Raw genomic sequence first — 13,695 nt, 5'->3', positions numbered from 1 at the left:
TGCTCACGTCAGCGCGCACGTCCTGGATAGGCTGCGCCAAATGCATAGCTAGCTAAAGTCGGCAAGGTGACCAGCTAGCGAAAGTACGGGCCAATGCAGAGATTGACGTAAGAGCGCTGAATTGCTTAATGAACGCAGGACGTACGCGTGCCGTTCGAAGAGGCAAAACCTTTTGTCGAAAATATACCCCAAAGGCAATCACTTCGAACTCGTGCAGTAAGACCTTAACCCCCCCCTGGCTGTGCTAAACGTTAATAGTGTGTGTATGAGAGTTCCTATCAACTTCGGTGGATTTGAAGCGCTGACGACACGAATTTAACTGCGTCCATATGACCCGAAAAAAAAAACCATGTGTGCTGAATATTTCTGCCGAAGACTATATAATGCCCTGCCTCAAAGGTATTAGACAACACACATGCAATATCCCGGAAGCTGAATAAGCCAGTCGGGGTGCTCACGTCGCACACATTGGTGCGAACATGATCAAGGAACCAAGACGACAAAATATCAGTAAGGCTGCGAAGCAACTCTTCCGCCATTTATTCCTGGTGATGCATTATCCCACCAGCTAGTTCTGAGCCTTCATGAAGGCTTTATTGAAGCCGTCCAGGAAGGTCATGTACTGAATGTAGTACTCGACCCAGAAGGCAAGCATTTCCTGCAGTCTCCTCTGGAACTCATCTGCATTCGTGTCGACCACTTTGTTATGCCAGCCAATGGTGGAGTTGCTGAAGACCACGTCTCGGATCTCGATCAGTCCCACTTCGGCCATCTTGGCTCGAAAATAGCTGTCCTCTGTGAGAGGGTGGGGTGTCCACAGACGATATCTGCTGCGTGGCGGGCTTCCACGAGCATTAAAAGTTTAACTGTTGGTTTCACTGTTGGCAATGGCGCCACCTTACAGCAAAAATCTCCCATAAAGAATTGAGGTCCAAATTTGTGTAGAAGATTCATCGCACCATTGTAGTGGTTATAAATGTTCCTAGACTAGATGGTACTGGCCTGCTTAGACAGCGCATGAGCAATGCTCCCGGCTTGCTAAAACCGCGGCGTTTCTGACGACTGCGCTCATTCATCACCGTATGCTTATTACGTAAGAGAACTCTGCTAAGCAGTACTGTTGCGCAACTATCTTCATTGCAAAGAAGCAGGGCCCGTGCTGTATGAGCGTCCTCATTTGTAATCATACAATGATTTAGCATCGTTCAAACCGAGTGCAGTCGGGTAGAGTAGAAATCGTCCACAACAGGAATGGTCTATAAGCTGGCTTCTAGCAGTACTTGATGCATCAAGCCGCTGCAGCGATGGTTCAATTAATTTGCAGCAAGTAACCTGGGTCATAATTAACGGCGACATTGGGGGGGAGGGGGGGTGACTGCCGTCAGCACTCACTCTTCGCTGACACCTGTCATTTGTAACTCTCTCGCACGATGTAATTTGACTTTGTCGTTGTTAACTTAATCTACTTTTTAAACTTTGCACCAGCCGAACAAAGTAATAAAGGTGGCGTGAAACAGCAGGAAAGTTTTTAATTCAGGCATGAAGATATTCACGCTACTTATGATGGTTAAACCCAAACCGCAAGACGAAAACAAAGAAATATGGCTTCGGCCGTATTCATGATTTCTGCGTCTTCAGACGATTCTCTGTACAAAGGAGTGACTTCTCTTTTTTCGGATATCGCCCTGCCTTGATAGGTAATCATACATGGTATGGCATAGGAAGGCCGTAGGCTCGGTTGTTAGGGGCATAGGTTTTTACTTGCCCGTTCTTTCAGTTTATCTAGTTTATCACATACATAAACACACAACACACGCACGCACGCACACTCACAGATAGAGAGAGAGAGAGAAAGAGACAGACGGACAAGGCGGACAGACAGACAGACTGACCAACCTTATTTCAAGATGTCTATGACAGTTTGCTTCCTTATCACGTGGTTTTAAGTTTCATACGCTTCGATCATTAATCGAGTTAACCCATTAATATTAGCTGATAAGTTAGAAGAATATCTGTCCTCAGCATCAACTACGCTTGGAACAGTGAAGAGTTAAATTTCAAACTTTCTCCTATGTTGTTGTCGGTGTTCTCTTACGCAGTTTCTCTTGCGCCATACAAAGTCATCGTCACTGCGTACCACGGTCCTTCTCGAGGTAAAGCCGGGTCGTTCCCCCGGCAACAGTAGCCTCCATCTTTCCGGCCTCTATGAAACTCAGCGCGTTCTGGCGCTGCTGGTCTGCCTCCAGTCTGAAGTCTTTAACGCCCACTCGCCAGTTGTAGTGGAGGCCTAGTCCCGAAAAGCCCACATCGCACGTCGCGACGCTGTCGTTCCCCATCTCGTGCGCGCAGTCCCCGAAGCGGTGAAATCCATAGCGAAGGCCTGAGATGCGGCCCCCGTAGAACTCTGGCCAGAACCACCAGGTGCCATTCCACATGTAGAAATGTCGCAACTTTTCGATGCGTGAATTGCAGCCCAGCGCCTGGCAGAGACCGCCTCCCTGGAACACGCTGTCCACTTGCTCGTTGATGAACGGCGCCACGGGGATGATGCCGGCAGCTGCAACATCCAAATTCACGATTAAAGTACGCCGTCAACCACTGCGTTCTGAGGTCGCCACTTCTTTCGCAGGGCCATACATTCTTGGCAGTAGCCGAATAATAATGGCAAATTAGGCGAGAGAGCGAGAAGGGACATATACAGCGCTGCCTTTGTGTCCCCTTCATTATCTATCCTGTTCATTAGCGCTTTTTATGGCTGCTAGGTGACTGTCGTAGTGTACGAATATAATGCCTTGCATGCTGACAAGGATTATTTATTTTTTAATGAATGATTGGAAATTAGGCGACGCGCTCTAGAATGTGAAGCCAGTCACACAGCGCATGCTCCATCGGTAGATATTTTTGTGTGCGAAAAATTATGCGCACTAACCTTTGTCTTGAATAGTTTCAGGGAGCAGTGATTGTCTACCGCGTCGATGCGGTCACCGAAATATTGAGATATATTGTCATCAGTGCTCATGTGGCGCATCTGCACCTTGGATGTAGGGTAGCTTATGAGAATTACAGCAGGTATACTTAGAAGCAGTCACACGCATTACGTCATTGGTGCGCGCATTTGTTTCCCTTTTAAACCTTGGTTACTTCTCTAGGCAGGCACTCTGCAGCCGCGTATATGAATTCGACGGTAGCTCATCATATTTCCTAGCGAATCTCGTTGACCCTATGCGCTATCGTTTACATGTGCCGAGTGTTAGCCACGACAAGTTGGGTGCGCCGCTCAGCATCCCATTTTTGAGTGAGAGCGAAACCGATCGCACTCTTTGGTTGCATTCCTACGGCACCATGACGCCCCTGGCTAAAGCGTCTTGCTGGTCTCACGATAACTGCGTCATGGACCACAGCAAAGTATTCGTTTATTCGTTATTATTTATAGTGGCGCTGTCGGATACAGTCAGCTTGCAGCGAAGCATTCTTGTGTGCTACCGGACTTTCCGCCAACAAATGGATTTTAGACCAGCTAAGAATACAGTGCATGCGTCAACAAGCGTACAAAGCGCTCGAACAATGCCTAGCGGTGCGAAGAAATCCGAGTCTTAAAACAGTACTAGCTTTAAAAAATATTTCTCTTATACCCGCAGTTCACCGCTTCAACGCTTTGGGCAAGCGTGCCGGCGTCAATTGTCCGCCCGTTCATGGAAGGAAGCGTGCTGCACCTCACGCAGCTTTCCGGTTGGCTTACGCCCGCCAGAAAGACAGGCGTGAGGGCTTAAAGGGCAACTCCGGGGGTTTTTTGACATTCCAATATTGTAGTGAAACTTTTACCACACGTTCTCCTCTCCGTCCTGACGCACTCTACAAAATTTGGGCGCCGTACGATAATCCGTTCACACGCAATACGGCTTTAAAATATGCCGTTTTCATGGCATAAGTTGTGAGTATTTCTGGGGGCAACACTGAGTTTCTGACGTCACAAACAGTATACAGGCGTTAAAGTCCACTTCCGGCGTGATTATGAAATTGTGAGGCTTATATTGAACTACCTTAGACATTTTATGCAGTGCGTCATGATTTCCATACTTTATTTTCACCATATAACGCACGTACGAGTGTTTTTCTAATACTGAGTGTGACGTCACCATTTCGTCAAATGGGACGTCGTTTCTGGCCGTGAAAGCAGTTTTGGTTTCGATTTGCTGTTTTTCGTTTTTAAAAATACTTCTAATTGGAATTTTGAAAAACTGTTTTTTGTGTTGGAGTCAGGACGTGCCGAGGAATTTAATTCAATTAAAAACACAAAATGATGAAAAAAACCTCCGGAGTTGCCCTTTATTGGCCGCGATTAGCCAGAGATCGCAAGTAATATTAGAGAGCCGCAGAGGTGGTCAGGAGAAGATTATGTGACACAGTTTCGCCAGCCGGAATGCTGCTGCCCAACTATTCCATTTTTAAGGCGAAAGCCTTTATAGGCCATGCTGTCATGGAGAAAATGTGTCCCGCTTTTGCGGCGTTCTGATTGGCCGAGGCGGGACGACGTCATAGAGGTGTCGACCAATCACAGAGCACCACCACAGTATGCGCGATTGCGTGCCTTTTATGGCCATATGTCAATCAAGCATCAATTACTGATTAATTAATCAATTATTACCAATTGATGACTAACTAAATCATTAACTAAGTAATACTTACTTATTTAGTTAAGTAATTAATAATTTACCTACTTAATTACTAATTAGTGTCAGTAAGTCCCTCGTAATTTTTTCAGTTGGATGAGTTGGAAATGCGTTTGGTTGCGCCGAGGTCTTGAGTCAAGTAGCTGACCGTTGTTAATTTCGCTTATGATTTCGAGAAATGCTGTTTGCTCCTCGTGAGAGAAGAGGACACATCCCGCGCACGCCCCGCCCGCCGAAATCCTGCTTGCCACTTGCCTGTCTGTAGTCCTTTAGCGCGGGCCAGATCTCACTGGAAGCTAGCATTGGCGCGCCTTCTCATCATTCACAATACGATGCGCCGCTCTGTTTACATGCAACGTGCAAGTCGACTTCTCCCTGTCGATCTACCCCCGTCTGCCGGATTAATGCGATGCTCTTTCCTAGCGCATTATGCCGGTGTGATACGCCGGAAAGTTATTACGATACGCTCTTGTCGCATTCATGTAAACGCGGCTAGAGTCGCAGTCAAATAAAGGAAGCAGTCTGGAATCGAACACTTAGCCATCTGCACATTGATTCGGCAAAAGAACTGGAATACAGACATTTTGAGAGCTATGTGAAGTATTAGCTAGCGGCTGAGGATGAACATTGCTGACATGGGATTACACCTATACTCCGAGACAACTATTCGTATAGGTGTAGATCTGGATGTGGTTAGATGTTCTACCTTTTCTGTTTTCGCTGTCACAGGGTTACTTGCCGCGGTTTGCAAAAATGTGTGCAAGGAAAGCTCCAAAACCTGAAATGATGACTGTGCCCTGAACGCAATGCCGTCTCAGCAGGGTACGTACGCAAATATCTCCGACCTATAATTTGAGCTCTGGTTTGGTTTGGTTTATGAGGTTTGACGTCACAAAGCGGAGACGCTGTAGTGGAGGGCTCCGGAAATTCCGAGCACCTGGGTTTCTTTAGCGTGCACTGGAATTGCACAAACGGGCGCCTAGCTTTCTGACTTCACAAAAAAGAAAATCGGCCGCCGTGGCCAGGGTTCGATTCCGCATCCTTGAGAAGACAGTCGAGCTCCCTATACTACTGCGCCATCATGGCGGGTCTATAATTGAAGGACACCTTTGCTCGTGTGGATAGGCGTGATACGCCACAATGACTGCGGATATGCAAATATAAATTGATTATCTTTCGACATGGAGACAAGCGCGCGTAATCGTTGAAAGTGGTGGGCGAGTGACATTAGTGGTTATGCCGTATCATTGCGTGATTTAATTCGAGGTTTGCTGCCTGCTATGACATTCTTTTATAATATACGTGTACTAAGTTTCTCATTCCACCTTACACTCCGGAAGCCGCGGGCCCTTTCCAGCGACTCCGCATGATGGATTCTATTTCATGCACCACTCGAGGGAGTAGTTGAGTCATTCTTTGGCCAAAATGAAGGGCACAGTTATCTACAGCAGTGGGCGTATCATCGGGATATCATTACAGGATAAGGAGGGTGCAGCCAACGCATACCAATTTATATATACTCTCGGCGTGTCATTTTAGTTATTTTCACGTGGTGGTGGCACTGTCGTGCTACAAATGGTAAGACTTGGTCTTCGCAGGAATGAACTCTTTATTGCGCTGACTTGCGGCCGCAAAAGAAGCAAGCAATCGGCGGCGGCGATAGCAACAATCGTGCTCAGCGGTCGTTGATCTACGAATGCGAAGTTTTACTTGTCAGCGCTGAATCTAAAGGCGGCGAGGAAAGATCTCGTTAAACCCGAAAACGATGACTATAGAATGACCTGGAACATTGTATGAACACACAGGAGTGGCTGGAATCTTCGCGATACATACAAACACATCTTCCGCGATAAAGAAAACGATAAAGCGTCGTCTCGCGACAACGTGCACGAACAAACACAGAATACAGAATCGACCCGCGCGATAGAATCACAATGATAAAGCCACCATGCCAACGTCTGTCGTAAAAGAACAAATAATGATTTAAATAGTTCGCGGCAATATCCTCTATATGACGTTTTTCCTGTGCTTTGCATATCTCCAGCGTGCTGACGAGTATAATTATCTCTATGTATGTCGTCTCTCCGCGCTGTAGGTGTGTCAACGCGGCAGCTCGTGACCCAAATCGAAGCGCGCATTCAGGAGCCTTCCTCAGCGCCGCCACACGGTGCAGTATTCCACTCCAAAGTTCTCTCTAAGTGATGAGACCCAAAAGTAATAAATAATATTTGTTAACAAAAGACAGCTAAGTTTGTTAAAACGAGACAGCTCTTGTCGCGGGGCCTCCCGTATTCTTGGAATGTACTCATTCGCGAATCAACAGCAAGACAGAATATAGTACATACGGCTCTTTCTGATTGTGAATACATATATTCTACTGCCTCGTGTAGAACAATGATCCTTTTATGCGGAGCCATTGGAAGGGATAGCCGCAACAAAGATTTTAATAAACATTCAATGTGTCGACTCTGAATGGGCTATTCTCACGACTGGCATTAGAAACAACTGAGCTTAACCACTGCGGACATAAAAATAGTTACACGGAGGCACATGAGACCATCCCACTTTTGAGAGTGGAACATTTAGTGATCATGCACTTACATTGCTTTCCATCGTTTTTCTTTCAATGCTAATATGAAACAAGCTAAGCCAGTGACGACGCCTAAAAGGAAAATGCTATATTAGACAGCCCTACTAGAGTGATATATGCTGTCCTGTTTCACCTACTTTGCTTTGGTAAGTTTGCTCTTCAACTGTCTAAAAGTTGCTTCTAACAACCTTATTGTACTGCTGGGTAGTAAACTAACTAGACCGCTCCCATGTACAGCTAGAAGCCGCATGAGAGGGAACACGGAAACAAGCGCGTGGCCTTCGCAGTTTGGAAAGCGCTGCCACCATGAAAACATGAGTGTAGGTGGCATCAGGGTCATGCTCAGAACGGGCAGCCGACTAAGCCTACTTTGCATGCGCCTCTACCGCCGATTTTTATCATATGTTGGTCTCTGCAAAGCATGAAGGACACGCGCTCCCGTGTTCCCGCTCAATTGCTTGGGTCTACTTCGAAATTTACTCTTTTTTTTTTTTCGGGTGAAGAGTAATCATATAAAAAAAAAAAACTCAGTGAAACAACTCGTAATAGCCATTAAGCAGTGCGTCCTGCTTTATGAGCGCTCTTTACTTGCTTTGCTTCGTCCGATGTTCCAATCGCGGATTTACTACATCCACGGCAGAAACGAAATTGATGCTATTGCGAATGACGGTCACATAGCAACAACGGGGCGGCGCCCGGATGAGAGGAGGAAAGAGGAATAAATAAGGGGAGGCTGCGCTCAAACAATTATTACTTGCCCTTCGGTAGACACTCGTTGGTGCATATCTCGTCGACTGAGGCTAGGGCAGCGGTCGCTACGTCAGATAAACGGAGCTTGTAGCACACGGCGTATTGTGGCCCAGGTTTTGAAAATTTATGCTAAAAAAATTTCAGAGAGCAGTTGAAGCTATACCGCAGAAATTCGAAAACTTGTGCGTTGCTGCTGCACAAATTGCATCATGTTTGTTCTTCTTATTATTACAAACTAAATTCAAATTTTTGTCCCATGGGGAGTCCGCTGTTTGTTATGTAAAAAGGATGAAACCGTAGATAATGTTTTCTTGGACTGCTTGAACGCAGTTTTCTTCTGAGATGTCCCCCAAAAAAATATATTTAAAAATAATTTTTGTTAGACCCGCATGAAATTAGGTATCTCCCAATTGAAAACGTGGACGGTATTCCATATGACCTTGTAATGGCGTTGGACATGCACAGTATATGGAGAAGTAGGATGGCAGGCAGTGCGTCATGAAGATCTTGACGCACGGTCAGAATACTTTAAGGAAAGTGTTGCAAGATATTGTGAACTTATAAAACTTGTGGAACTAGCACCTGACTGGCTCCTGCACATTGGAAATTTGACATCTTTAAAATAATGTTAACCCTGGTACGTCAGCCAAATACGACTGATGGTTCCTGTGTAAATATTTCATATTTCGAGCGCAATAAAATAATAAAATACGCTTTTCACGATCTCGGGCGTGCTGTAGTTGGCTAACGCTCGGTTGGGGATCCGAGGGGCGGAGGTTCGATTCCTGGTAGAGACAGGATTTTTATTTTCCTGATGACGTCATGACGTCATTTGATTGACAGCTATAGTGTGGCTGGACGGACGCCGACAGTATGAGTCATTAAAGGCTTATGTCTTAACATTTCCAAACCAGTGATAAGCAAGAATGAACAATTTGAAATATCAAGAGTGTTCGCTATTGCGTCTTGTTATTGAGCTGTGTTTGAAGTCACGACCTCAACTCGCGCCGCTATTTCGGGTTCTATGCTCTGCGAAATGCGTTAGCAGCTGCAGCACTAATAGCTTACTCATTTCCACGTTAGTATTCTGTTTCTAAATAACTTACCTCTTGCCGCCACGGCGATCAGCAGAAGACAGGAGATCATCCCCATCGCTCTTGCCGTCAGCTCCGCTGCCATTGCCATGCGTGAACGAATGCCGAGAGAAATTCAGATCTGCTTGATACTGGATTCCTTTTACGAAGCTCGCTTAAACGGGACACACTGCTGTTTTCACGTCAGACCTGCCAATTCTGCTGAAACAATGATCTTAACTACGACAATATTCTCACCGCATTGTTTATTTCATGGGCTGCCTTGGAGACCGATGCTCAAGAAAAACAATGGGTACCACTCAATACTATACTGCAGCGCTGTCTTGGCAGTGCTGTGCATTGTATGTGGGGTTTGCTCGTTATTTTTTCCCCTGCTGACCTAAAGAAGCAGTGTTTGCTTAGAGAGCCCTTTATCCGCAGCCAACATAGATAGCGTTTTCTTTCCATGACACTGGCACATTCCTAACATGCATCTGAGCTGATGTGCGGCTAGTGGTTCTAGCGCACGACACGCGAGCTATCTGGCTCTTCTGTGTATTTGCGCAGCGTGTGACTATATGTGTTTGGTTCTTCACTGACGCTCGAGGTCTAGGTCGTGTTGTCTGTGAGTGCCGATACGGCTAACGGCATGAATCACCATTGTTAAAGAAGCAGAGGCACCAAATTTTGTTTGCCTTTAGCGCTCAGAACACTGCATGGCAAACTAATCATTATGTTAAATTCGTATACTTGGTGCATTAATTACACCTGATCACGATAAATACACAATCATAACTTAATATTTTTCTCCCCTTACCACGTGCGTTTGAGGAACCGAACGATGGCTGTGACAGTAAAATTTAGTTGAGGCTACATGAGGCTAAAGACATATTCGCCTTATTCATTCATTATTCTAGCCATGTGGGAATTGGAAAGAGCAGGAAGTAAGAGCCGTACTTCGCTGCCTATAAAAGCTATTCTATTGCATATTTTCAGTACCGTCACTGACCGACACTCTTGCTGCTATGGCCGAAATGCGCCCGCGTCAATTGTTTCTAAATAACTATAATTTTGACCTGTTGTTGGGTTAGAGCTAGCGCAATGGCCACCTCTTCCGCCTCCGTTGCGGTAGAGTGCTGCAGCAAACTACCGAGCCCTCGTTTTTTCTAGTTGCTACTGAAACACGTCCCATACCGTCTGAACATTGTGCGGCATCTGTATATAAGACGTCCTGTTTGCTCTCAAAACGGGCTTGCAGCGCTGCTGCTCTATCACTCATCCGGCTCTCATGGTAGACGGGGTGCATGTTTTTGGAGAGCGGAGGTAGTTTTAATTTGTCCCTAACGTGTTTAGGAACCTTGTCTGTACGTCTGGAGCATGCTTGCTGCTCATAGCCCAGTTTCTCCAAAATGCCCCGACCAGTACGACTGCGCAACAGTCTCTGGTACTGCGAGGGCGTTGCAGCCTCAATGAGCTCTTCAAGGGTATTGGAAACCCCTAGTCCCAAAATCTTGTTTGTCGATGTATTGATTGGTAAACCTAGTGTCGTTTGGATCCTTTTACGAATGAAAACGTCAAGTTGCTCCTTTTCTGCCTTGTGAAGCCGTAAATACGGTGCCACAAAGACTATCCTACTGATTATGAAAGACTGGACTAGCCCAAGGAGGTTAGCTTCTTTCATGCCCGCATGTTTGTGATCCGTTTCAGGAGTCTACAAGTTTGACTGGTGCTAGCGTCTAGCTTTATTATTGTTTCAGAGTTCCTGCCGTTAGCCTGAATTCGTAATCCCAGAATTCTAATGCTTGCGACCGTTAGTATAATGTTACCGTTGACCCTGAGTGTTATTTCCGGGTTATTCTGATTAATACGCCCACGATGGGGCGATCGCATTGGCGTGAGAACGAGCGCTTCCGATTTCTTGGCCGAACTTGTGAGCCCGATTGGTTGTATCTTTCTATAACATCAATTTCTCGCTGGAGTGTCTGTTCAATGTCACCGTCACTGCCCCTGCACATCCACAGGGTCAGGTCTTCTGCATATAATGTATTGTGTAGCACCTCGAGTTCCTCTAGGTTTTCGGGGAGGCCAATCATGGCGATATTAAACAGGGTCAGGGACGACACCAATCCCTGCGGAGTGGCTTTGTTTCCCAGTCGAATACCTTCTACTGTGTGTCCCCCCATACTGATAGTTGCCGTTATATCACTGAGGAAATCGCGTATGTAGTTGTATGCGCGAATTCCTACGTCTAATGCACTGGGATTCTGCAGAATAGCCGAGTGCTTCACGTTATCAAAAGCTTTTGATACGTCTAGACCAACGATCACCCTGGTGTCTACTGTTGAATTGTATATTATTTGTTCTTTTAGCTGCAACATGACATTGCATGTGGCCAAATGCGTTTAAATCCGATCATGGTGTTCGGATAGATATTGTTGTCCTCCAAAACCCGGTTCAGATGGGTCTGAACAACATGCTCCATTAGTTTCCCGGCGCATGCCGTGAGCGAGATGGGACGCAAGTGTTCGAAACCCGGTCGTTTCCCCGGCTTCGGTAGGAACACGAGGTTTGCGGCCTTTCATGTCGCCGGTAGCCGACCGGCCTCCCAACACTCCTGCATGAATGCTGCGAGGTGTCGGATTGACGCGTCGTCCATGTTTCTTAGCATTCGATTGCTGACTGTCCGGACCTGCGCAGTCTTTGTTCGCAGTCTATTTCTGCCCGGACTTCAGCAACCGTTATCGGACTATCTAGCTCTGGGCTTTCCTGGCCATTGTAATCAGGCAGTTGTTGGCCTATACCCTCTGCACAGTTCAAATACCGGTCTCGGACTTGGGTTATGAGAGTAGCCGCGGTCCCATCATAGGTATGTATCAGCCTGTGAAGTTGCTGCCTGGCATCCGATTTAGACTTCGCAGCATCTAGAAGATGCCGAAGTAAGTGCCATGTACTTGCCTTCCCGATATTCCTGTGCAGTTTATCACAAATGTCGCCCCAGTTTTGCCTCGTTAAAACGAGCGCATATGCTTCAATTTCCTTGTTCAGCACTGCCAATTGTCTGCGCAAGTTCCTACTCCCTTAATGCTGTGTGAGTCGAGTTTCTAGATCCTTATTCCTACGCCATAGACTGACCATGTGACGATCTACTCCTTCAACGCTCTCATCAACCTCCATCTCCTCTGTTGCTTCGCTGACCGACTGGAGGACTCTTTTATTCCAATCGTCAATGTTATGCTTTCCTCGTCACCTGCGCGGCCATTTCGGAAAGCCTCCCAGTTCTCCAACGTTGCCTTCTTGGTGCGGACGACCGGTGGGCTGTTGTCTACTACAATGTGTATAGTGTTATGGTCGCTGCTTAAATTTTCACCTGTGTTACACCACGGGGCGGAAATGCAGCCAGAGTTAAGTTCGGAGATATGTCTATCGAAACGCTGTTGCCCTGGCATTTTGGTCTCAGGGGATCCGTCAGAAGCAATAAGCCACTCTGCTGAATGCTGTTCCATAGTTCGCGTCCTTTTACCTGTGTGTATCTGTACCCCCCTTGGCGTGTGATGCGCGGTAAAGTCCCCTACTATCAATAGGCGTCCTCCTTTCGCGATCACTCGCGCTTTGGCGAAGATCTCAATGAAGCCGCATTGCCGTTTTTGTCGCGGCGGGCTGTATACATTGAGAATGAATAGACTTCTGAATTTTCTTTTGTGTGGGATTATCGCGATCAATGTATTGTCGACATTTGTTGTTCCGGTAATATGCTGCAACACCGTTATATATTCCTTTTTACAAAGGGGACCACTCGCGTGTTGTCGTCTCGTCCCGCGTACGAGCGTGCTTACCGCACTCCTGCAACGCGATTACCTCGGGTTTGTCAATGTTCGTCAGAAACGTTTGCAGAACCGCGCGTTTGCGACCGAAGCCCCTACAGTTCCACTGCCAAATGGTATTTATACTATGATGCAGAGCCATTCTTAAAGGGGTCGTGAAACGAAAGTGTAGCAGCCCAGTTGCAATTTTCCTTGCTTCAGTAAACATTAGGTATGCCTATTCCAAAATATCTCGTCGAAATATTGCTTCTGCATTTAATAATACCATTCTGAAATCAAAGCATTTTTGCGTTCCTGAAGCGACCATGCGACCCTGTAGGCCGGAATTAGAAGTACTCGCCTACGTCATGTTTAGCCTTTTGGAAACGCAGATATAATCATTATTTCCCATACAATAGTAGGTTGCTGTTAAAGTTAGCAAATAAAAATACATTATATCAATTATTCGCTCACGCAAACGCATTTCTTCAACAATACTGTCACGTGACGCGCGGTCGGCGGCGGCGGCGGCGGAGCAGGACGGGTGGTAAAGCTCACTTTACGGGTGGTGTCTGCTTCTCGCTGCGCTCTGGAACAGAGCGAGAGGTGACGCTCAAGTTCAGATTTTCGGTAACGACGGCTATACCTCGCTCCGCCGGGTACTCCAAATGACAATGGTTCCAATCTAATTTGTTGTTGTTATTTTCTTTTTCTTTTTGTGAACATTCGTGATGGAGCACAACGTCTTGAGCAGTCTCATACCACCGGTACAACTTGGTTGTGCGGCCGCTGCTGTAATTTTTTTAATTATT

At 46.4% G+C, this 13,695-nt stretch overlaps 1 protein-coding gene across 1 annotated transcript; it reads right to left on the bottom strand.

Moving 5' to 3' along the window:
* Positions 1 to 567: 567 nt before the first annotated feature.
* LOC146198652 (uncharacterized) lies at positions 568 to 9,178 on the bottom strand. Its single transcript, XM_084591945.1, has 3 exons — positions 9,117 to 9,178; positions 2,131 to 2,557; positions 568 to 842 (listed from the first exon to the last, which is right to left on the bottom strand). Exons 1-3 carry the CDS (start codon positions 9,160 to 9,162, stop codon positions 569 to 571), a joined length of 747 nt encoding a protein of 248 aa, XP_084448071.1. The 5' UTR covers positions 9,163 to 9,178; the 3' UTR covers position 568.
* Positions 9,179 to 13,695: the final 4,517 nt, after the last annotated feature.

This window comes from Amblyomma maculatum, chromosome 2, assembly GCF_055883805.1.
Source record: "Amblyomma maculatum isolate TAMU_Amacu chromosome 2, ASM5588380v1, whole genome shotgun sequence".
In the NCBI taxonomy this organism is placed as follows: Eukaryota; Metazoa; Arthropoda; class Arachnida; order Ixodida; family Ixodidae; genus Amblyomma; species Amblyomma maculatum.
This window is presented reverse-complemented; position numbering and strand designations above follow the sequence as displayed.